The sequence below is a fragment of the Zasmidium cellare genome (genome assembly GCF_010093935.1).
Source record: "Zasmidium cellare ATCC 36951 unplaced genomic scaffold M409scaffold_9, whole genome shotgun sequence".
NCBI lineage: Eukaryota > Fungi > Ascomycota > Dothideomycetes > Mycosphaerellales > Mycosphaerellaceae > Zasmidium > Zasmidium cellare.
The window spans coordinates 583,870-605,249 of record NW_022986953.1 but is presented as its reverse complement, the minus strand read 5'-3'; the positions used below and the strand labels follow the sequence as shown (position 1 = coordinate 605,249).

At 53.7% G+C, this 21,380-nt stretch overlaps 10 protein-coding genes across 10 annotated transcripts; 5 read left to right on the top strand and 5 right to left on the bottom strand.

Annotated features, from left to right (window-relative positions):
* Positions 1-304: 304 nt before the first annotated feature.
* M409DRAFT_64781 (uncharacterized protein) lies at positions 305-1,655 on the bottom strand (the record flags this gene model as incomplete). The annotated part of the gene is made up of 2 exons (XM_033816227.1): positions 305-1,513; positions 1,572-1,655. The coding sequence occupies 2 exons, from the start codon at positions 1,653-1,655 to the stop codon at positions 305-307; spliced, it is 1,293 nt and encodes a 430-aa protein (XP_033670657.1).
* A 299-nt stretch (positions 1,656-1,954) lies between these two features.
* Positions 1,955-3,229, bottom strand: M409DRAFT_20181 (uncharacterized protein; the record flags this gene model as incomplete). The annotated part of the gene is made up of 1 exon (XM_033805262.1): positions 1,955-3,229. One exon carries the CDS (start codon positions 3,227-3,229, stop codon positions 1,955-1,957), a length of 1,275 nt encoding a protein of 424 aa, XP_033670656.1.
* Positions 3,230-4,234: 1,005 nt separating this feature from the next.
* M409DRAFT_52269 (uncharacterized protein) lies at positions 4,235-6,212 on the top strand (the record flags this gene model as incomplete). The annotated part of the gene is made up of 5 exons (XM_033812039.1): positions 4,235-4,494; positions 4,551-4,570; positions 4,641-5,340; positions 5,407-6,085; positions 6,141-6,212. The coding sequence occupies 5 exons, from the start codon at positions 4,235-4,237 to the stop codon at positions 6,210-6,212; spliced, it is 1,731 nt and encodes a 576-aa protein (XP_033670655.1).
* A 453-nt stretch (positions 6,213-6,665) lies between these two features.
* On the top strand, positions 6,666-8,276 carry M409DRAFT_64779 (uncharacterized protein; the record flags this gene model as incomplete). Its single annotated transcript, XM_033816226.1, has 2 exons — positions 6,666-8,012; positions 8,064-8,276. The coding sequence occupies 2 exons, from the start codon at positions 6,666-6,668 to the stop codon at positions 8,274-8,276; spliced, it is 1,560 nt and encodes a 519-aa protein (XP_033670654.1).
* A 106-nt stretch (positions 8,277-8,382) lies between these two features.
* Positions 8,383-9,067, bottom strand: M409DRAFT_20179 (uncharacterized protein; the record flags this gene model as incomplete). Its single annotated transcript, XM_033805261.1, has 2 exons — positions 8,383-8,541; positions 8,687-9,067. The coding sequence occupies 2 exons, from the start codon at positions 9,065-9,067 to the stop codon at positions 8,383-8,385; spliced, it is 540 nt and encodes a 179-aa protein (XP_033670653.1).
* A 1,793-nt stretch (positions 9,068-10,860) lies between these two features.
* On the bottom strand, positions 10,861-12,201 carry M409DRAFT_52267 (uncharacterized protein; the record flags this gene model as incomplete). The annotated part of the gene is made up of 1 exon (XM_033812038.1): positions 10,861-12,201. One exon carries the CDS (start codon positions 12,199-12,201, stop codon positions 10,861-10,863), a length of 1,341 nt encoding a protein of 446 aa, XP_033670652.1.
* A 664-nt stretch (positions 12,202-12,865) lies between these two features.
* Positions 12,866-14,672, top strand: M409DRAFT_20177 (uncharacterized protein; the record flags this gene model as incomplete). Its single annotated transcript, XM_033805260.1, has 2 exons — positions 12,866-12,959; positions 13,021-14,672. The coding sequence occupies 2 exons, from the start codon at positions 12,866-12,868 to the stop codon at positions 14,670-14,672; spliced, it is 1,746 nt and encodes a 581-aa protein (XP_033670651.1).
* Positions 14,673-15,112: 440 nt separating this feature from the next.
* On the top strand, positions 15,113-17,092 carry M409DRAFT_64778 (uncharacterized protein; the record flags this gene model as incomplete). The annotated part of the gene is made up of 8 exons (XM_033816225.1): positions 15,113-15,310; positions 15,368-15,445; positions 15,560-15,627; positions 15,695-15,819; positions 15,877-16,254; positions 16,334-16,371; positions 16,438-16,779; positions 16,841-17,092. 8 exons carry the CDS (start codon positions 15,113-15,115, stop codon positions 17,090-17,092), a joined length of 1,479 nt encoding a protein of 492 aa, XP_033670650.1.
* A 471-nt stretch (positions 17,093-17,563) lies between these two features.
* Positions 17,564-18,489, top strand: M409DRAFT_20175 (uncharacterized protein; the record flags this gene model as incomplete). Its single annotated transcript, XM_033805259.1, has 2 exons — positions 17,564-18,287; positions 18,371-18,489. 2 exons carry the CDS (start codon positions 17,564-17,566, stop codon positions 18,487-18,489), a joined length of 843 nt encoding a protein of 280 aa, XP_033670649.1.
* A 299-nt stretch (positions 18,490-18,788) lies between these two features.
* On the bottom strand, positions 18,789-21,315 carry M409DRAFT_52264 (uncharacterized protein; the record flags this gene model as incomplete). Its single annotated transcript, XM_033812037.1, has 2 exons — positions 18,789-19,642; positions 19,695-21,315. 2 exons carry the CDS (start codon positions 21,313-21,315, stop codon positions 18,789-18,791), a joined length of 2,475 nt encoding a protein of 824 aa, XP_033670648.1.
* Between the last annotated feature and the right edge of the window lie 65 nt (positions 21,316-21,380).

Genomic DNA, 21,380 nt, shown 5'->3' with positions numbered 1-21,380 from the left:
TCGTGATAGTGGATTACTGATCCATTGTTTTTGAGCAATGGATTTTCACTCTCTGGCGTGTTAATCTTGGTCGACTTCTCTGCTGAGATGGTATGGATGATTAGTAGATGCTTTGAAGGTTGATATTACCGCGATAAGGAAACGATGCATGCCCTGTAGTCTGCTCAATTTTCTGGGTATCAATGCAAGCTCGGTCTGTCAGCTACCGTCCCAAATGCATGCTTTACCTTTCAATCCCGATCTCTGTGCCTTTTCTGTTCTCATGGTTTCATGCTGTCGTTTGGCCCTAGGTGAACAAAGTCTCTCACGAAAGGGTGATCAACCAACCATCGCCTTCCCTCTCGCCCTTTGCGTTCAGGCCACCCCAGACGACAACACTCTTGCCGTCGCTGGCCATATCACTTCCGAAGTATGCACGCGGCCCAGGATGTACTTTGCCTTCACCAGTCGTAAGATCACCAGGAGGCAGTACTTCGACTTCGGCCCAGCTGTGATTACCCGTGTCATACCCAAGCTTCGATCGAATGGCGTCCTTGATCTTCGACGGCTTCAGTGCTTCGGTGATATTCGTGGTGGCTTTGACCTCTGGCTGGCTGGACTCGACCTGGTAGCTCCACATGTCGGCCCATTGTGTTGGATCTTCGGTGTCTTGAGGAGAAGTCGTTTCTGAGGTATGTGGGTTCTGCCGAGCACCAAAGAAGTAGAGAAGGTAGTTGCGGCCGAAGCCGGTCGACACTGGCAAGAGTCCACCACCGACTCTCGGACGTGGTCCTGGCGTGAGAGGATTGGTTGGGAAAGAGGTCGACTTCCATTCTGCGGACTCGAAGTTGCTGAAGTTGAGCTCATGAGCATCACTGCTCATGTTGTCGGAAGAAGAGATGAGGTAGAGTGTGTTGCCTGACACGGCGGCGTTGGAAGTGGCTACCGGCGCACTTGGTAGCGGAGTCCACACTCTCGTCGCGTAGTGAAAGTGCCACACGTCCTTCAGCTCCTGACCGTTCTCATCGATGCCACCAAACAGGACGAGGTTGTTGTTTGCCTCGAACAGCTTCGCATTGCTCCGTTGAGACGGAGCTATGCCGCCGCTCACGTCTTCGAGGGCTTGCCAGGAAGACTTCGCGGTAACAAACAGCCAGACTATTGGGTCTCTGTCCACCAGCTTGCCGCTTTCGTCAACGCCGCCGAATACTGCAACACAAACGTTCAATTGGCACGCTGCATGCTTGGAGCGGGCGGCTGGGACTCGACCGCTTCCTTCATCGATGTCATCGGCCAGAGCAGGGAGGACCGAGTAGTCAAATCGAGGAATCTCATCGCTATGCTCGAGTGTGACTGCATGGATTTCGTTGCTGGCGAGCTTGTCACTCGCAGTCTCGCCACCGAAGACGTACGCCTTTCCCTGGACCACCGTGAGAGTATGGTTCGCACGGGCCAGCGACAGTCTTGTTTCGTCGTCTTTTGCTGTCGCAATTTGGTTGAATGTGGCCTTCAGGGGCATAGTCGGTTTGGCTACCTAATGTAGAAGGTCAGGTTGCAAGAAGCTGTGCAGCACGTGAAGCATGAACACTGACCATGTACGCGCCAACTCCAGCCTGAACGCCGGTGCTGACGACCTCCTCGGCGGCCCAGACTCCTGCTGCTGCTTCTGCTGCCATCTTTGCTCGATAGTTGTTAATTTGAAGTTGCCCTTTGTTTGTGTGGTGGATGTTGAAGTAAGGGAGGTGACGTCACTTTTTGGGACAGTGCACGGATTTGAGCACGTCCTCTTTCACCACAACATCGACTGCTGAATCACGAAATGAAAGGAAAGCTCATTACGACGTGCGAATGGTATTTTGGAGCGTGGCTCGTGTCCAGTCGCCACGGCCGCATGTGGCAACAAGCCCAGTGAAGAGCACAACTACGTGACACCGTCATAATCATGTCTACTCATCACACACTCACGCCAACTCACCTACTCGCCTTGCCACAGAGCCTCTGTAATCATCATGTCCGAGTTCTTCAGCGGCTTGACGCTCTTGACAACAAAGCCTGAACCAGCCTTTGCGAACAACTTGATCCATGCCTCCCTGTCTCGCGATCCACCATTCGACAGCACCAAAGTCAACATATCCGAGTTGCGGAACTTGCGCTCGATCCACAGCGGAGCTTCACCCGGCTCAGGCACGTAGAAGTCTGCAATCACGACGCGGGATTTACCAGGAGTCATACCATGCGTCAGGTTTCTCAAGATCTGGACAGCCTTGTCGTCGTCCCACTCCATGAAGACTCGGCGGAAGAAGTATACATCAGCATCCTTTACCGGCTGAGGGGTGAACATATCGTGCTCCATGAAGGTGATTCTGGCCTTGCTGGATTCATCCTCGATAGCCGGTGCCACAGCCAACACTTCAGGCCGATCTTGCACAATGAAGTTCAAGTCTGGAAAGTGCTTGGCAAGTGATCGAGACACAGTGCCAATGCCTCCAGCAATGTCTACGATAGTACCGTTGCCGAAGGGCTGCCAGCCGAACCCACGCGCAATGTGATCCACAGAAAACAGCATATTATTTCGATTGGCGCTCATCGCCGAATCATATCTCTTGTGCGTTTCCGGCTCATCTTCCAACAGCTGATAGACCGTCTTGCCTTTGGCCAAATAGAAGCCAGAAGTCTCCTTTGTTTGCAACCCCGACTCTTCCGGCCATTTTGAGAGCGCGTTTGCCGTCTGCGAAGCAGCTGGAAAGACGATTTCGGACATTGTGCCCCAGTAATCCCGCGCACTCACATCCTCTGTCAGAAGTTTACTGGCAGGTGTGTGTGCCACTATTCCAGGAGTTGGCTCTGTGAAGATACGTTGGGTCATGGCATGTCGAATGAGCCGACGGATAACGGTCAGCGGCAAGCCCGTGGCTTCCGCGAGTTGTGTGTACGTTCGAGTTTCGCCAACGGGGATTTTCTGATAGATCTGAAAGCGGTCCAGCGTGTGACGACTCACGAGATCAGTGGGCGTGGTGCCCAGCAGCATCTCCATGGGCGTGAGGAGCAGGTCGTGGAGCTCATCGATCTGGTCGAGCAATTTGCTGCGTACATCTTGCGCCTGTACGCCCGCAGCTGCAAAGTCGGGAGACGGGGCGTTGAGTTCGAGGGAAGGGTCGGGTTGTCCAGATGCAGCGAGGAGTTTGTGGAACTCCGTCACCTGCGACTGAATGGTGCTGGCGAGCTCGATGAGGTGAGATGTGTTCGCCATCTTCTCGGCGGGATGTGAGGAGCCGCTGGCCTACCTGACGAGTCGTCTGAGCCTTGTGTCTCCTTATACATCGTACAGCAGACTGCGTTAGTTCGTGAGTTTGAGAAGCAGCCTTCGTCAGCATAGCGATTTGCGCTGGTGCGAGATACGGAGCCATGCTCAGCTGCGGGACTGAACAGAAGGATGATTCAGCCGCAATATGACTGCGTCAGCGGACGAGCGTCGGTAAAGGATTGCTCCTTTGGAGAACGGACGATGCTTGTAGTGGTGAGAAGGAAGAGTAGACAACAGTGGTGCAGGATGCGAGTGAGGTCGTGAAAGAGATGCGATTGGCCGTGTCAACCGCGGCAACCTTGAATGGTATCCGACCTCACCTTCTGACGAGACCGACCTTCCGCATTCCACCAAAGGCTGAGAGTCCCGCGCGGATAACCTTCCACGCGATCCTGCTGACTGTCGACAGCTGTCGTGAAAAAGATGTACGAGTCGAAACTTGCGACACTTGCGAGACACCGCGTCTGCGACCGCACGTCAGTCGCCCCCAGCATCCCACCGACCAGCCCTATGATGAGCCATCGTCTAGCCGTGCGGGGTCTTTTCTCCACGATGTGGAGGTGCGCCAGGGATGAACTGCGAATCGCCTTACAGAGGACCGCTCAAGAGACTTGGAAGCTCGTGAACCTCGCATAATTCTCTCTCAGCTACTCCAGCTATCTTAGCGCCGCGGGTTGCGTGGTGGTTCTATCTAAGCGTAGGAGGGACGTGAGGAATCTTTACCGATGACCACACATTACCTTTTAGCGAGCCAGCATCAGACCGAGTAGGTGCTGAGATATAATCGACTGGATTGCCTTGCGCGTCTTCTGCCAGACCTGGACTTCATTTTCGCGAATCCTTTGTGACGTTCAATCCACTCCTAACTTCTTCCTCGAGTAAAAGAGCGTCGTACTTTCACAAGGCACACTCTCCCGCAGAACTCAGCTTTCCCCCAGAAAAGTTGCCATCATGACCAAAGACGAGCCAGTACCGTACCTCAACGATGAGGTTCCTGTAGCGGCAGAGACAGCATCCAAGCCTGATGGCCCTGCGCCAGCAGTACAAGAATTCACAAAAGAGGCAGCGACCACCAATGGAGGCAGCACCATAGAGACAGACGCTATAGTGATCGGGGCTGGCTTTTCTGGTATCACTGCGATACATCGACTACGTAAGATTGGATTCAAGGTAAAATGTTTCGAATCTGGGGAGAACTTTGGCGGTGTTTGGTGAGTCGCATTTGCTATTTGTGTGGCAATATGAGGCTGACGAACGTTATTGTTAGGTACTGGAACAGATACCCGGGTAAGATAGGCTGGCATTATACTATCTCTTGCTGAGACACCTGCTGAACTTCTGTGATTCTGCTCCTCAGGCGCTAGGGTTGACTCCGAAGCTCCCTTCTACCAGTTGAACATCGAAGAAGTATTCAAAACTTGGGACTTCACTGAACGTTTCCCTGACCATCACGAATTGAGGAGGTATATGGCGCACATTGACAAGACCCTCGATCTCAGAAAAGACACCTACTTCAACGCCCGAGTGAATGATGCGTCGTGGGATGAGAGCGCAGGCAAATGGACAATCAAAACCCAGCAGGGACATGTCGCCACAGGAAAGTATCTGATACTTTGCAGCGGCCTGCTGCACCGCACATACACTCCCGACTTTCCCGGATTGCGTGACTACAAAGGAGAGATCTATCATTCTGGAGCATGGCCAGAGGACTGGAGCGCTAAGGGAAAGAAGGTCGGCCTCATCGGTGCAGGAGCTACGGCCGTCCAAATTACCCAAGAGCTCGGCAAGCAGGCAGATGAACTCACGGTATTCCTGCGGCGGCCGAGCTACAATCTGCCCATGAAGCAGCGTTCAATGACACCCGACGAACAGAAGTACATGAAGCATCTCTATCCTGCTCTTTTCGCCGCGGGTCGCGACTCACGAGCTGGTTTTCCGGCGGTCCCAAATCCCAAAAGCATGGGTGAAGCAACGCCAGAAGAGCGAGAGCGACACTTCAATGAGAAATGGGACCTTGGAGGCTTCAACTTCTCATTGGGTGCATATACCGACAGCGTGTAAGCCAATCAAGATGGATCAGTCCTCTTGATGCATGAGGAACGTTTGCTAATGTTGTGATGTAGTATCTCTCCGGAGTCGAACAAGGTTGTCTACGATTACTGGCGCAAGCGTGTCTGCGAGAGGCTCAAAGACCCCGAGAAGCAAAAGATCATGGCTCCGGAGAAGATGCCGTACTACTTCGCCACGAAGCGAAATCCCCTGGAGCAAGACTATTACGAGGTCATTGATCAGCACAATGTGCACCTGCATGACCTCGGTGCCGCTGCATTGAAGAGCTTCACGGAGAAAGGCATGGTTATGGAAGACGGCAAGGAGTATGAGTTTGATGCGGTGGTTTTTGCCACGGGTTTCGACTCCTTTACTGGATCGTTAACACAGATGGGTCTCAAGAACAAGGACGGCGTGGACATCAAGGAGCTGTGGGAACCTGGCGTCCGGACCTATTTGGGCATCACAATCGCAACATATCCGAACCTTTTTCTGAGCTATACACCCCAAGCACCTACAGCGCTCTCAAATGGCCCCACGATCATCGAAGCACAGGTTGAGATGGCCGTCGATATCATCAAGAAGCTGGAAGCTGAGGGAGCCAAGTCCATTGAACCAACAGCAGAGGCGGAGGAAGAGTGGAAGAACACGTGTGATTCGATGATACCTTTCACACTCTTCGGGCAAACAGACTCCTGGTGGAACGCATCGAACATACCCGGAAAGAAAGCTCAGAACCTGACCTATATTGCGGTATGGCCGACAGTGACTTCTCTCACTCATCGAGCAAGCATTAACATCAATACAGGGAATCAACAACTACGAGGCTCAGTGCCGTGCCACGTTCGATGGATGGAAGGGATTCGTTGTGAAAGCTTGACTACCACCCGACAGCAGACTCAGTAGACTATAGAGTGTGTAAAGACGAGACTCATGTGCCGTCCCAGTGATGTGCGCCTCAATTACAAGCCTATGACCGAAGCTTATCTTGACTATAGCAACATATGCTCGCTGTTTTCAGTTCATGTTGTCTTCAGTGTTCTGCGGCATGTGACCTCCGCGCTAAGTCAAGAAGCTAATGCAGGGCGCGCGGGGACACCCGAGTAGCCGGGATCTCCAGGAAACATTGATTGACCTCACTCGAGGAAGCGTCGGCAGTCGCAAGTCTCACGTCCTCCTTACTCTTTCTTTCATTGACAAAACGACTTGTGACATCCTCCAATCTCTCACTTGAACATATGCGACCACTTTGAACTGCCGATGCATGGACGCGACAGTCAAGATCGAATCTGAACCCGCCGCGTCTCCATCACCCCCGACTCACTCCACCAGCATGAACTCGTCCACCATTCGCACCGAGCTGCCTCCCACCGCCGTCGCCTTCATCGAAAGCGCCGCCGCCTCGTTCCAGAAGATCCCTGGCTCCGCCATCGTCATCCGCTACGTCCGCTCCTCCTACCAAAACGATCCCATCCGCAGTCTAGTCGAACTCGTCCTCTTCATATTCGCAGTGCGATATCTCCTCGCGCCGGCATACAGCACCAAGAAGACGAAGAATGTGCATTTGACGGAAGATGAGATCGATGAGTTGGTGGAGGATTGGACGCCGGAGCCGTTGGCAGGCGAGCAGAGTGAGTGGGAAAGGTTGGAGAATGATCGAATCCCCGTGATTATTGGTCCTGCGGCTCCCAAGACGAAGTTGCAGAATGGGAGGACTGTGACGAATCTGGCGAGCTATAACCACTACAACTTTGCGAGCAACCCTGAGCTCACGGCGAAAGCGGTTAATACCGTGCGCACGTATGGTGTTGGGCCTTGTTCGCCTCCGGGTTTCTATGGCACACAGGATGTTCACATGAAGAGTGAGGCGGATATTGCGGCGCATCTGGGCATGCCGGCATGCATCATTTATGCGCAGAGTTTCTCGACTATCAGCAGTGTCATTCCGGCTTTCAGTAAGAGAGGGGATATTATTGTTGCGGACAAGGCCGTCAACTACCCGATTCGCAAAGGTCTACAGATTTCAAGGAGTACAGTGAGATGGTACGAACATAACGACATGGAGGATTTGGAGCGAGTCCTGGCAAAGGTGGTAAAGGAGGGACAAGGCAAACCTTTGACGAGAAGGTTCATTGTGACTGAGGGTTTATTTGAGAATACTGGAGATGTGGTGGATCTTCGGAATCTTGTCGAGCTGAAGTTCAAGTACAAGTTCCGTGCCATCCTGGACGAGACCTGGTCATACGGAATCATGGGACGAACAGGCAAAGGTGTAACAGAACATCAACACGTCGACCCTAACAATGTGGACATGATCATTGGTGGACTGGCAGGCTGCATGTCAAGCGGAGGAGGCTTCTGCGCAAGCACAGAAGAAATCGTTGAACACCAGCGTCTGTCTGCTGCGGCGTATACCTTCTCTGCTGCACTACCTGCACTGCTTGCAACCACGGCATCCGAAACCGTCACCATCTTGCAAGAAGAGCCGAGCATCATCCAGAACCTGCGAGAAAACATTCGTGCCATGCGAGCACAGCTCGATCCAAGGAGTGATTGGGTGCAGTGCACAAGCACGCCAGAGAATCCAGTCATGCTGTTGGTGCTGAAGGACCAACATGTCAAGGATCGGGGGTTCAGTCGACAGGAGCAGGAGTTCTTGCTGCAGGACTGTGTAGACGAGGTAAGCATTCCATCCCCATCCTTCACGTCTCATCCGCTGACTTACAAACAGTGTCTCGCCAATGGCGTGCTCATCACGCGGTTGAAGTCAATGCCGCCAGCGCTCGGCATGTCGCCCAAGGATCAGGAGAAGGAGTGGCAGCCCCGGCCCGCCCTCAAAGTCTGCGTCACCACCGGCCTGTCCAAAAAGGAAACGGAGAAAGCTGGCATCGTCATCCGGCATGCGATCACTGCCGTGATGAAGGGGAAGAAGTGGCAGCGGTAGGCGCCCGTCTTGCTGCCACCTGCTTTGTAGATGTTAGCAAATACTCCTGTATGTTTAATCGTAATGCGGAAATATATGATCTGGATCCTGCCTACCTTTTGGCCGTTCAAAAAGGCATCTCGGAGTCTTCGTCGAAGTCTTCGAGGACTTCGTCAGCCCAATTGGGCGTTGTGGTGGTGTTGGGAGGTGGCGGCACGAAGTACTCGCCGGGCATCTGTTCTTCAGCTGCCTCTGGTGGAGGCGCGAGCGGGATGTCACGCATGTGCTATGGAAGAATCACCTGTCAGCTCACTGTCTCCTTTAGTCTTGCCTTCAGTTCCAGCTTCATTGCCAGGCTCACTGCTGGCTTCACCTCTCCCCTTCCCAGACTCCACTCTCAGCTTCACTTGTGGGTATGAGGATAGACTTACGCGAAACGCCGCCAAGTTCCTCTGGAACTCAGCATTGACGAAAGCTAGCCTCATCTGCTCCTCTTGCTGCTGGAGCGACAACAGAGGGGAGGACGCAGAAGACGCCATCTCAACGGCAGACGCTACCTGCTCATCTTCCTCCTCTTCACCGTCACCTGCGCACTCCACCTCTCCCTCTCCCTCCACCTCCACCACCACCACCACTTCTTTCTTCCTCTCCTCCATCTCCGCCCTCCTCGCTTCCGCCTTCTTCTCCTTCCTCTCCCTCGCCACCGCGCGTTTGGCGGCCACCACGTGCTCCTCCTGTGCACGCTTATGGTGCGAAAACGACTTCTTCTTCTGAGCCTTGCTCATTTTGACCTCGTGATTGTCATGTGCCATTGTTGCGAGGCGGGCGAACGAGGAACGATGCTTGTGATTGTGATTGTGATTTTAGAAAGTGAGAGCGAAACAGAGCCGACGCGAGGGAGACGTGCAAGAAAGAACAAAAAGCAGTAGAGTGTGGTGGATGTTGTTAGAAGCAACAGACATTCGAAACCGAACAACAACGAAGACGGTGCATGCATGTTCCATTTCGCACAGACGCACCCCTTTCACATGCTCGGCTTGGCGTTCGCTCCTTCCCCTTCAAAACCTCCGTCCGCTTCACCTGTCGGCTGAACCCCGGCCCAGCTCACCAGCCAGCCCAGCTTAAGGTCTATAATCAACTTGAACTTTGCTTTTCCTGTCACAGTGGCTTAGTGGTCGAGGTCCTCAAAAAACTTCTACCATAACCGGGTGCGCATTGAGTAAGCCCTCGCACGGCCCAAATTACGCAGGCATTCCGAGACCCTATGCATAGGCTAGTTGGAGCCGAACGGGGGACCTGGGGTCACTGTGGCGCTACTTTTTTTTGTAGTCGTCGGTTCGAATCCTGTGCGGTCATGCTGCGGGCTTGGATTCTTTTTGGTTGCTTTTTGGAGTTTGGATTTTTGGAGGGTGGGGTTCTTTTGTTCTCATTCCTGTGCATGTAGTCTCTTAACTTCACTTTCACACCTCACTGTCTTCTCCTACATATGAATCTGCTGAACTTCATCGCATTCCTATCCCACGCAAATTATATGAAACGTCACCTTGTACAGCCTAACTTTCACGCTCCTTCCTCTTTCGGACAATTCCACCCTCTCCCCCTATATGCTAGTCATTTCACTTGCAAACCCACTCTGCCACAACTCTCACCTTATTAGAAACCTCCCTTCCCCAGCAAGCACCTTCACCACCCTGCCTTCTTCACCCCACCCCACCCTCGCCGCCAGCGGCAGAAAGACCCGGCTAATCCCCGGCCTAGCTCCCGCAAAGTGTCATATTCAACAACTCCGCAAGCTCCATTGGTCGAGTGAGTCCGCACCAATGGTCTAGTTTTGGTGCGCATTGAGTAAGCCAAATTTCGATTCGGCCCAAAAGGCGCAGACGTTGTGTCCTGGGACGGGAATAACTCGCTTTAAGCAGAGGGAAACCGGAAACTGTATCTGGGGTGTTAGGGTGGGCTCACTCGGCCGGTTTTTTTTTTCTATTTTGGTGCTAGGTTCGATTCCCGGGCTTGAAATTTTGCTTTTATTGGTTGCACTTTTTGAGTGTTTCGCATTTTTTTGTCGACCCTGTCACACGTATGTTGCCCAGAGGAGACTGTTGTGACTGCTTTTACGTTCTTTACTTTTTTTCGAATGTACTGAGACGCCATTACCGCCATAAATGCACATGCAATTTTACGATCTTAGTTTGCGTTGTCTTACATCTGCCCGCGAGGCTCTTGAGACGGTATTACCCAAGACATACAGCTCGTTTGTGTCCCTCCTGCATGCTACTCCGCCACTCATCTCCAAAACTCTGATCATAAGACGCGTGTTAATATCGAGCCCAGTGTCTTAGTCGCAGCGACATTTTGGGGAAGACAGCGGATTGTGATTTCCGTTCTGACGAATTGAACTATTTTAATAACTGCAATTCTGCCCGCGTTTGCAATCCAGATGTATTTCGTTCGTGCCGTTTGGTTATATCTTTCACGCACCTTCCCTTTCGGGATTAAGTGAAGTCGGCTTGCTCCGGGCTTTGGAGACGCACGGACCATGTGAGCACTGCCACTCATCTTTCCACATCTCAAACGTGTAATTTCAGTAATGTCTTGTTACTATATACTACACTTGTTCTTCCATCAGCGCGCTTTTCAACTCGCCCACAAACCCCTCGCTCAAAGGTCCATTGAACTTAACCTCTTTCACACCTTTCGGTCCCTGCAGCAACGGAGCGAATACTCGCTGTGTCTTGTTCGACTCGCGGACTGGGTCCACCTTTGGTTCTCTGATATTTAGGGACAACAGTCCATCTTTCTTGACTTCCGCTTGCAACAGATCGACAGGCAGCGCTTGCAAGGCAAAGCGATTGTCATTGCTCCCAGGTTTAGCCAGATTCAAAGCCAGCGCAAGATGAGACAGCTGTGCTTCGAAGAGCGTGCTTGCAGTATCGCTGAAAAGTGCTGTGAGGGCTTTGATGTCTAGTGAGCTGTGCGAGAAGGGGAGCGATGCGATGAGCGTGACATGTTTGAGGTACTTGGCAGCGCGAGCTGTCAGTGGTCCTAGTGCTTTGGGTGAGTGCGCCGTCGTCCGAGTCCAGCATCTGAAGTTTTTGAAGTCGCACGAACGAATGGCGCTGTGGATCGTGTACGGCGTGAGATTGAACACAAAATCGTTCTGCGAGAATAATCGCGAGTAGACGATGTCCTGGAAATACTTGCAAGTCCCAGCCAGCGACATGTAGGTCGAGCCTGTGGCTGGGTGCTTCGGATTGGACATCTGTATTGATTGCATCGAGTTTGGGGCGGGCGATTGATTTGCGCTCAACGGCGCTGTCGGTGGAGCATGTTTGGAAGTTGCTGTTCCAGTACGTTTCCCGTCCGGCACGAACTTCTGCACCACTTGGACGGAGTTCTTGCCATTCCGTGCTGGGAGGAAATGATATGTCTGTCCAGTCGGCACCAGGTATTCTAGGATCAACTCCAGAATTTCAGGCGGCAGTTCCATGAATAGACAGCTCCCGGACGGGGATTCCAGTAATGTGGTCTTTGGAAGGCTCTCTGCCATTTCCAAAGACGCATCAGTGACCTCGTCATGTTGAAAAGCTTGCAAGACGCTTGGAACCCACGATGGCGTGTCCGCAAAGGTCATTTTCGGTGGTGGCCTGCCATGACATGTACACTCGACCGGATGGCCAGAGAATTCTTCTGGCACCTCGACGTCCCTGATCCAGCGGCCACAAATAACGGATGAGTCTTGGTACGGTATAGGAGGCACGAATCCTGTGTTAGGGTCGGGATGTTGGAACTGAATGCCCCACGGACTCATGCGAGAGTCCTTCCCTTCTGCCCAAGTTGTTACAGCCTCGCGGATGTCTTTCGCAGTAAGGCGTCGACCGGGAGGGCCGCCGATGTTGCCGACATATCTCATCAATTGGAGTATGCGGTCGTGGGGCACGTCGTCCATGGTTGGAGCAGAAAAGAAGAAGGGTGAGGTAAGTAGCATCTTAAGATGAAGGAAATGTGCATTGATATAGCAGAAAATGTATAGTCGATAGGATTCTGGCTGGACCAAGGCAGCCACGCTCTAGCGCGAGCTTTGACTACGCTATGGCGAGGACGAGGCCATTGCCACTTGAACACACTGCGTGTGAAACCAATAGGAAATGAACAGAAAGACTAACGACGAGAACCACTTACTCTGCTCGCTTTTGATAATCAGGATGGTGTTGGTCTGGATTCTCGGGAATGAGGCAGCGCTTTCAAGTGGCGGCTGTTGTGGCTTGACGCAGAAGCCGCAGATGCATTGTCGTGTATTGCAAGGACCCGGACTATACCGAGCGTTTAAACCGAGAGCAATGCAATTTGGTATGGAGTGTGGTTGATGAAGAGGTGTTGTCCTGAGCGGCGACGAGAAGCTTTTCGGTGGATGCGCACGAGCGACAGGGGCTTGCGTCACAGAACAGGGCTGGACGCGACGATCGCTTGTTCCTTGGGGCTCTGCTCACCTCAAAGGTACAGTAGCACTGTTGACTGTGAGCTCGTTGTACATAACCTCCGTATTACTATCCCTCTATCACCACCTCCGTCGCATGCCTCCCCCATAGAGCTGGTCTCGCGCATTCGCTGCCATGTCCTCCAACCCCTTCCGCCGCTCCAAGCTTCCCGAACAACTCCCGCCAACAACCCCAATCGCAACAGATGCGGGTGGTGGTGAGGCTCCTTGTAAGCACATCTCTGTAGGCTTTGTGCGCAGGTAGGTCGTGTTCTGACGACTCGGCTGCAGCGAAGCGAACAAAGAAGAAGCGAGTCAAGATCCAAACCCCGCCGGATTCGCCAGAGGCCCAGTTCACCGATGGCAATGGTGCGAGAAGACTGTCTGCTGCCGATGCCAGCGGAAGAGCCGGGTCGCCTCCGCCGCCTGCTACAACTGTTGAAGAGAGCGAGGAAGAGTCAGACTCGACCGCGACCGCTGATTCAGAGCTGGAGGAGGCGTTGAAAAACACGAGGAGGAATTCCGGGTCGCTGCCTTCGCCAGATAAAGCGCCGGCCAGCGAGATGAGAGCACCGTACAATCCCTTTGCGAAGACGTTGGCGAGCAGCGATGCGGGGTTTGGGTTGATTCGGGAGAATGCAGAGGAGCAAGGGAAAGAGCAGAGACAGGGTGCTGGGAGTGGGAGGGCTGCGCTGGACGTGGACGCCTTTAAGAATATTCTGTTGACGGGGAGTGCTACGCCCTCTCCTCCTTCGAGTGTGGCTGGCGCAACTGCTACCCCTTCTGCCGCGCCCAACACCACCTTTTCCAGGCCGCACGACAGCAGCAGCAGTAATACAGACACATCCTCCATCTTCGACAGAAACTATGGCATGCAATTGGAGTCTCCCCGCAATTCGTTCGACGACTACGAGTCCGCATCTGAGAGCGACGATGACGAGAAGTCTGGTCTCATGGGACAGGGGAGGTCCGACGACCTGGCACCTCCTGCTCCGCCCAAGCCCAAGATCCGTGGACCGCAGACAGTCTCCTTTGCCGATTTTGACCAGTCCATACCTGAAGGTTTCCAGTCTTCTGGTCCCCGAACACCTCCAGTCAATACCCACATCACCGGCATTCTCAGACCGTCGACGCCGAGATCCTCCAGTGACCTGAACAAACCACTTCCACCACCTCCGGCAGAAACCTACGATGCAGTGCCGCCCCATTTCCTCGACAAGAGTCTCCCACCATCTCAACAACCAACACCCACGATCACCGCAGAAGATGCAACTCCCAAAAAGGCACCGCCTCCACCTCCAACACGCCGGAAAGCCGGTGATACAGCCCGGCCACGAAGCTCCTCCAATTTATCGCAAGAACCCAGCTATCCTCCAGACGACGATGAATCAACCAGCAAACTGGCTCCACCACCTCCCCCGGCCAGAAAGCCACAGCCGACTGCTGTCGTGTCAGGCATATCGTCAGATCCTCCTTCTGAGAAACCTTCACCCAGTCAATCGACTACCGAAGTGCCCAAAGCCATGCCACCGCCTCCACCTAGAAGGCACCCATCTAAGACTGGTCCCAGCCCACGCCATTCGGAATCTCCGGCGCAGAGACCTGGAGATGCATTCCTTGCAGCGGTTGCACCATCCCAACCCAACGCACCACCCGCTCCACCACCACGCAGAGCTGGTGGCTCGAAAAGGACGAGCATGGACGGCGCGCCAGACACAATGGCGAGACGTGTCAGTAGCGAGCATTCGCGGCCAAGTGGCAACTCATTCGACAGCGACCGCTCAGGCTTCTTGTCAAGTCTACAACAGGTCGCCGAGCCTGGCGAAAACAACGAGCATCCTCTCGTGACCCCGCTGGAATCTCAACGCGACGTTCTCGCAGACATGACGGCCTTCCAGGCGGAAATCGAGGCCTTGCGTCTGCAGAGTCAGAACTCGAGATAAGCATGTCGATGTCGTTTGGGCGGAATGCTAGCCGTGAGCGGCTGCGAAGCCGCACTTAGAGACACATTTCCATGTGTTCAATGCGCCAAACTGCAAGCGAACACGCAAAGAAGCGTGCCGTTCAATATGCCGGGGCCCTGATCAACGCGATCTTCTCCATGCATCGCGGGGTCTCCACGTGTGGGGTACAGAAGTACATCCACTACCACTGGCTCGCTTCTCTCGGCCTTGGTCACACCGAACCGCATGTATAGCCGTGGCCAGTAGTGAGACGACGAAGGATGCGATGTCAGATCGCAGAGGACTTGGCGACGAGTGGCACCCAACGAGCGGAACACTTCCCCAGCCAAGTTCACGCTCCAGTCGCACAGTCGCACCATAAGTCTCCCCATTGTCTGCTCCACTCCTCGTCTTTTCCCAACGACCAGTCTCATCCCGCCATGGACTCACACATTGCCGACGAGAAGCTCAAGGAGCTGCGTGTCGAAGAACTTCGCGTCCAAGCGAACGACCGCCACATCGCCCAGTTCGAGATCGACCCCGAGAAGGAGAAGAAGCTGCTCAGAAAGCTCGATCTGAGAGTCGTACCAGTGCTATGGTTCCTCTTCATGCTAGCATTCTTGGACAGAACCAACGTGGTCCGTAGCAGATCGCTTTGTAGATGAATGGTCAGCTAATGGCTGTCTGCTTGCAAGGGCAATGCCAAGATCCAGGGCATGACCGAAGACTTGAATATGAAAGGAAATGACTACAACATTGCACTGTTCATCTTCGTACGTCCACATGCTTCCTTTTACGAACGACTGTGTCCTCCTAGAGCTCTAAGTTGGCGTCAAGAAGGGCACACGACTGGAGACAAATGATCATGACTTACAACATCGTTTTAGTTCGTTCCGTACATCCTCTTTGAAGTTCCAAGCAACATCCTGATCAAACGCATGGCACCTTCGACATGGTAGGGCCAACTCCATGGCAGGAGCAGACATCTATCGTTGGTGTCAGAATGCTGAACTGTCAAATAGGATCGCAATCATCATGACTCTCTGGGGCATCACGACAATCGGCCAAGGGCTGGTTAGAACCAACGGCGGTTTACAAGCCATGCGTTTCCTACTTGGTCTCTTCGAGGCTGGCTTCTTTCCAGGATGTCAGCATCTCCCTTACCCTCTCCACACTTACCACCACAGCACTAACATTGCCCCAGGCGTCTACCTCATCTCAATGTACTACAAACGCTACGAACTCCAATGGCGCCTGTCCATATTCTTCACCGGCTCCATCCTCGCCGGCGCCTTCAGCGGCCTCCTGGCGTACGCCATCGCCAAAATGGACGGCATCGCGGGCTACAGCGGCTGGCGCTGGATCTTGATCATCGAGGGCATCTTCACGACCGTCGTCGGCGTCGCGGCGAAGTGGTTCGTGCCGGATTGGCCGGAGACGGCGAAGTTCCTGAACGCCGAGGAGAAGGAGCTGCTCATTGCGAGGTTGACGGCTGATGTGGCGGATGCGAAGATGAATCGGTTGGATCGCAGGGCGGTGGGGAGGATTTTGGGGGATTGGAAGATTTATGTGGGGACGGCGAGTACGTATACCGAAGGGCAGAAGGTACCCAATCCCATGTCTGATGAGACATTTGCTAACCTTCCGCCCTTCGCTTTTAGTGTATTTTGGGATTGTTAATACGGGGTATGCTACGTCGGTGAGTGCTACCTCGAAGATCGAGTGATGACGGCACGAGTTGAGATGCTAATGAGAGCTTCAACAGTTCTTTACGCCCACCATCATCGCCCAGCTAGGCTACAAGGCGGAGCAGGCGCAAGTCCGTTCCATCCCAATCTTCATCGTCGCGACGGTCTTCTGCGTAGCCACCGCCTACCTCACCGATCGCCTGAAGCACCGCTACGCCTTTACGCTACTCGGCTGTCTGGTCGCTACCGTCGGATATGCAATCCTCCTAGCTCAAAAGCATGGCGTCCCCGCTGGCGTACAGTACTTCGCCATCTTCCTGATTGTCACGGGAGGGTATATGTGTCAGCCCGTCACCTTAGCATGGGTGAGTAATTGCATGGGTGGGCATTATAAGAGGAGTATCAGTAGTGCCGTGATGGTATCGTCTCTTCTCCCCTCCAGCGTCTTCAATCACCACTAAGCTGATATGTCTGCTACAGGTCGGCTTCGGCAACGCAGGCGGCATCGTGGCCAGCAACGTCTTCATCACGAGCGAGGCACCCGGGTATCCTACAGGCTACGGCGTGAGTCTGGGACTGGTGTGGATCTGTGCGGCGGCTTGCTTGACGCTGTTGATTGGAAATATTCTGGAGAATAGGAAGAGGGAGAGGGGGGAGAGGGATTGGAGGTTGGAAGAGGAGGATGCGGATAATCTTGGGGATGATCATCCGCATTTCAGGTTTTCTTATTGAAAGCCTGCAGGTTTAGCAATTGGATGATGAGGAGAAGGGACTCGGCATTGTGGTCACAGACAGTGCCAAATGAGCATTTCGACTTCATCAGGCTGTAAATCATCAGTCGAGGCAGAGTCTCGAAACTTGAAGCATGAGGTAAGTCGTCCGTCGAGGGTCCATATCGCGTCACTGTCGGGAGGAGTCTTCGATGTCCAACAGAACTACCTATCATTCGAGCAAGGATCAAGTACAACTATTAGATCAAATCAATCGGCGCTGGGATCTTCAGCCCGCCGAACGTCGGTTCTGGAAGCCTGCGGCAGCAAGCACAAGGATCAACTCATGGGCCAGGGGCTACATTTAGCAACTTTGACCGGCATACGAGTGGCACAGGCCACTGCAACATCTTTCGAGAGACGTCACAAATGGATCTTCAACATCAATCGCATTCCCATTTCCATCATCTAAGACCTGTCAAGACGACTCAACATGGCCCGCCACCACCACCGCAACCGCAGCTCCACCCAACTCCCCCAATACCTCTGGCGAGTGCAATTCCCGAGCTGCAACACAACCTGGAACGACGAAGGCCTCTTCGCCATCGACCACATCAACTCACCCATCACAAAAGACTACCTAAGCGACTACCTCCGCTCCATCGAAGAGCACTACCTCCGCGACGAACGCATGCCAACGCCCTACATCTCCCTCTTCTCGCACCGCGAACACGCCGAACTCTGGGCGCTCAAACTCCCCAGCGACGAAATCCACCTTCTCCAAATCTCCGTCCGCAAACTCCTCCATAGCCCCAAATCCCGCAAAAAGTCCTCCTCTTCTTCATCTTCTCCCTCCGACCGCCCCCAAATCCTCCCCCTCCCCGCCCTCCTCTCCTCCCTCCCCATCCCGCCTCCCCCTTCCAAACACCCCGGACAAAACTACATCGACTCCGCCTTCCTCATCCCACACCACATCCCCGCGCACGCCATCGTCGACGTGCGCACGCGCCCGCAGATCGAAATGGGAGCCTTCGATACGTTTTTCAACTACGTCTGCGTCGACGTCGGCGGGTCGGAGGACTCGGCCGCGAGGAGTTTTCTGTATTCGATTCTGGCCAGAGCGGAGATCACGACGGGGTTGGGGGAGGCGATTGAGTTGTTGGGCGTGCAGAGGGAGTATGAGCGGCTTGTGGGGGCGGGGGATCGGAAGGGGAGTGGTGAGTTTTGTTTTTGTTTTTGTTTTGTTTTATTTTTCGGGGGTGATGAGTGATGGGGATTTGGGTACTGATTTATGTGTTAGATGCGCAAGCGAGAAAGGGGCAGGATATGATTTTCTCCATGATGGCGAGGGCGAAGGTTACGCTGACGATGGGGGAGGTTCTGAAGATGTTGGCCCTGGTTGGGGAAGTTGGTGAGTGATCTGACGAGACCGGGAGTAGGCATTGTGTGAGAGGGTGGACGGATGGGGGACTAGAGCGATTGATATCAATGTCTGAAGAAATGCAGAGGCAATTTCATTACTGCTGCATAAATACGCTAGTTCATTCCGAATGTCACTGTTACCAGCAATGCCTTAGGATACATCGACTGTGAGTGGAAGGTGCAGCAGGAAGCTGGGCAGACTTCGGCTCGAAGAACTCCATACGCAAAGCCAATCTGCTACAGAAAAGTTCTAGATTTGTATAGCACACATTGACTGGCCACACTACCTCACGACCTTACCACTTCAACCGACTATCCACATTTGCCTCATGACTCCCCCCTTTCGCCTTCTCCCCTTCAACCCCATCCCCCTTCTTCTCCGTCAACTTCTCCCAAATCCCCTTCCCATACCGCCTATAAGCATTCGTAACCCCCCGATTCATCAAAAGCTCCTCCTCGATCCGACTAAACCCAAACCCAAACTCCCCGCTCTCATTGCCTTCGCCAACCACAATCTTCCTCCCAGGGAGATCGATCGTGATCCCCACGCCTTCCTTAGCAACCTCGTAAAATGCGTCCTCTTCCACAATAATTCCCAACAGCCCGAGACTCGGCTGATTCCGTCCATAGATGAACGCAAACGACCTCGCAATCACAGCCTGCACGCCCGCTCCCTTAAGTGCGGAGACGGCGTTCTCGCGACTACTTCCGACGCCGAAAGCGTGGCCTGCGACGACGACACGCTGACCGTTGGAGACTTTGGAGCGGAAGTCTGGGTGCGTGTGGCAGAGGACGTGGGCGCCGAATTCGGCGTCGGTTTTGCAGGTTGTGAGGGTGAAGCCGGGCGCGAGGGCGTCGGTGTCGATGAAATCTGGGAGGGTGGTGATTTTGCTGGTTATGGTTATTGAGATGGGGTCTTGGGCTGCGGCTTGGGTGGTTGGGGTGGTGGTGCTGGGTGTTGGGGATGGGCCGTCTGCCGGGGGTTGAGGTTCAGAGTAGGTTGGGGTCGGCAGAGTGTAGTCGGTGATGCCTCTGTAGTGGTTGAAGAACTCCACGTCTAGGTCTTTGAGGAGATCGGCTGGGTCTGTGATTTTCATCGAGAAGGCTGACGCTGCGCAGACGACGGCGGAGGAGAGATGGCCGAAGGCGCCTGTTATTATGATTAGCTTAAGCAATTGTAGAATGAGGACAGATGCACTTACCTTTACCCATCCGATTCTCAAAGTTACGGTTCTGACTGCTCAACCACGTCTCTCCTTCACCCGCCTTCTCCGCCGTTAGACCTACGCACATGGAACAACCAGGTGGCCCTCTCGTGAAACCAGCAGCTTCGTAGATCTCAAGCAGCTTCAACTCTCTTAGTCTCTCCACAATGGGAAGAGACCCAGGCACATAGTGTCGATTGCCTTTCGCAAGCGGCAAGTTCTTCTGCACTCCAGCCTTGAGAACCAAAGCCGCTAGCACGAGCTCTTCTTCAGTGGTTGTGCACGCACCAATAAATACTCCGTCCAGCTGCATGCCAGCCTGGTCAGATACAGGAACGACATTGTCAGGCTCCGGATAGACAGCAATCGTCGGCTCGACCTTTGAAAGATCAATCTTACATCTCTCCGCGTAATGAGCATCCGGATCAGGCTTGAAGTACAACGAACTCGACTTATTCGCCTTGCGTTTCCGTCGACCGATGTAGTCCTGCGTGACGGCGTCCGGCACGAAGACTCCAGTGATGGCTCCAAATTCCGTGCACATGTTACAGATGGCGAAGCGAGCATCTGAGGAAAGATGTTGTGCTCCCTCTCCAGAGAACTCAACGATGCGTTCAGCGGCTACGGTGTTGCGTTTCAGTTCTTGGAGAATGTGCAAGATGACATCCTTGCCCGAGATGGCAAACAAGGGTTTGCCCACGAGCTCGATGGATATCGATTCGGGGACCTTGAACCACGTCTCTCCCAGCGCCAGCGTCATCATAACATCTGCGGCACCGAGTCCGATGCTCAGACACCCAACAGCGCCGGCCGAGCAACTGTGCGAATCCGAACCGACAATCAACATTCCGGGCTCGGCTCTCTCACGCACAAACTCGGTATGCATAATCGTATAGTTGCTCCCCTGATACTGCGTCATGCGGAAGTTCTTCTTCGCCTTCTCCGCAGTCTCGATGTACGCTTTGATCTTGGGCACTTCCGTGATGGTCGGATGGACGACATGATCACCAGCAAGCCAGAAGCGGTCATTTCTCCAGATGCCCGGATCGTTGAGCTCTTCGTACGTTTGCGCCATCGACGACCAGGACAATTCTGACGCCAGGACCCAGTCTACTCCAGCTCGGATGACGTCTCCTACTGCGAGACCGTGGGTGCCAGAGGGAATGCCGCTGAGGGCATGTTGCGTGAAGATCTTCTGGGCCAAGGTCATGGGCCTTGCGCCTTGCACAATCCCATTGCTGACTTGCAGGAAGTCTCGAGATTTGGTCTGAGAGTTGACGCTTTCCAGGTGGGCTTCGGTTTGGAAGAGGATCTCCTCATACTGTGCGGTTGTTGGAATCGTTTCGCGTGCTATGTCCAAGCCGCCATATGATTTGCTGCTGATGATCTTGTTGTGTGTGTCGTCAAGAGCGTCTGCATCGAGTCTTCTTCGCTCTCCTTTGTGACGTAGGCTCTGGCCGGCAGCTGTGATGACATCCTCGATCGTAGCATGTTGGCCTTCGTTACTGCTCCATTCCTGAGTCTCAATGCCTCTCCTGCTTGAAAGTATTGCCGCTAAGTCTACATGGAATTGTTGTGCTGCTTCCTGTGCGCTGCGGAATCCTGCTTCGATTGCCATGTCGAAAGTTGTCCGTATCTCACAAGCCAAAATAATGTACGAAGGTGCATAGCCAGGCTTGCAAA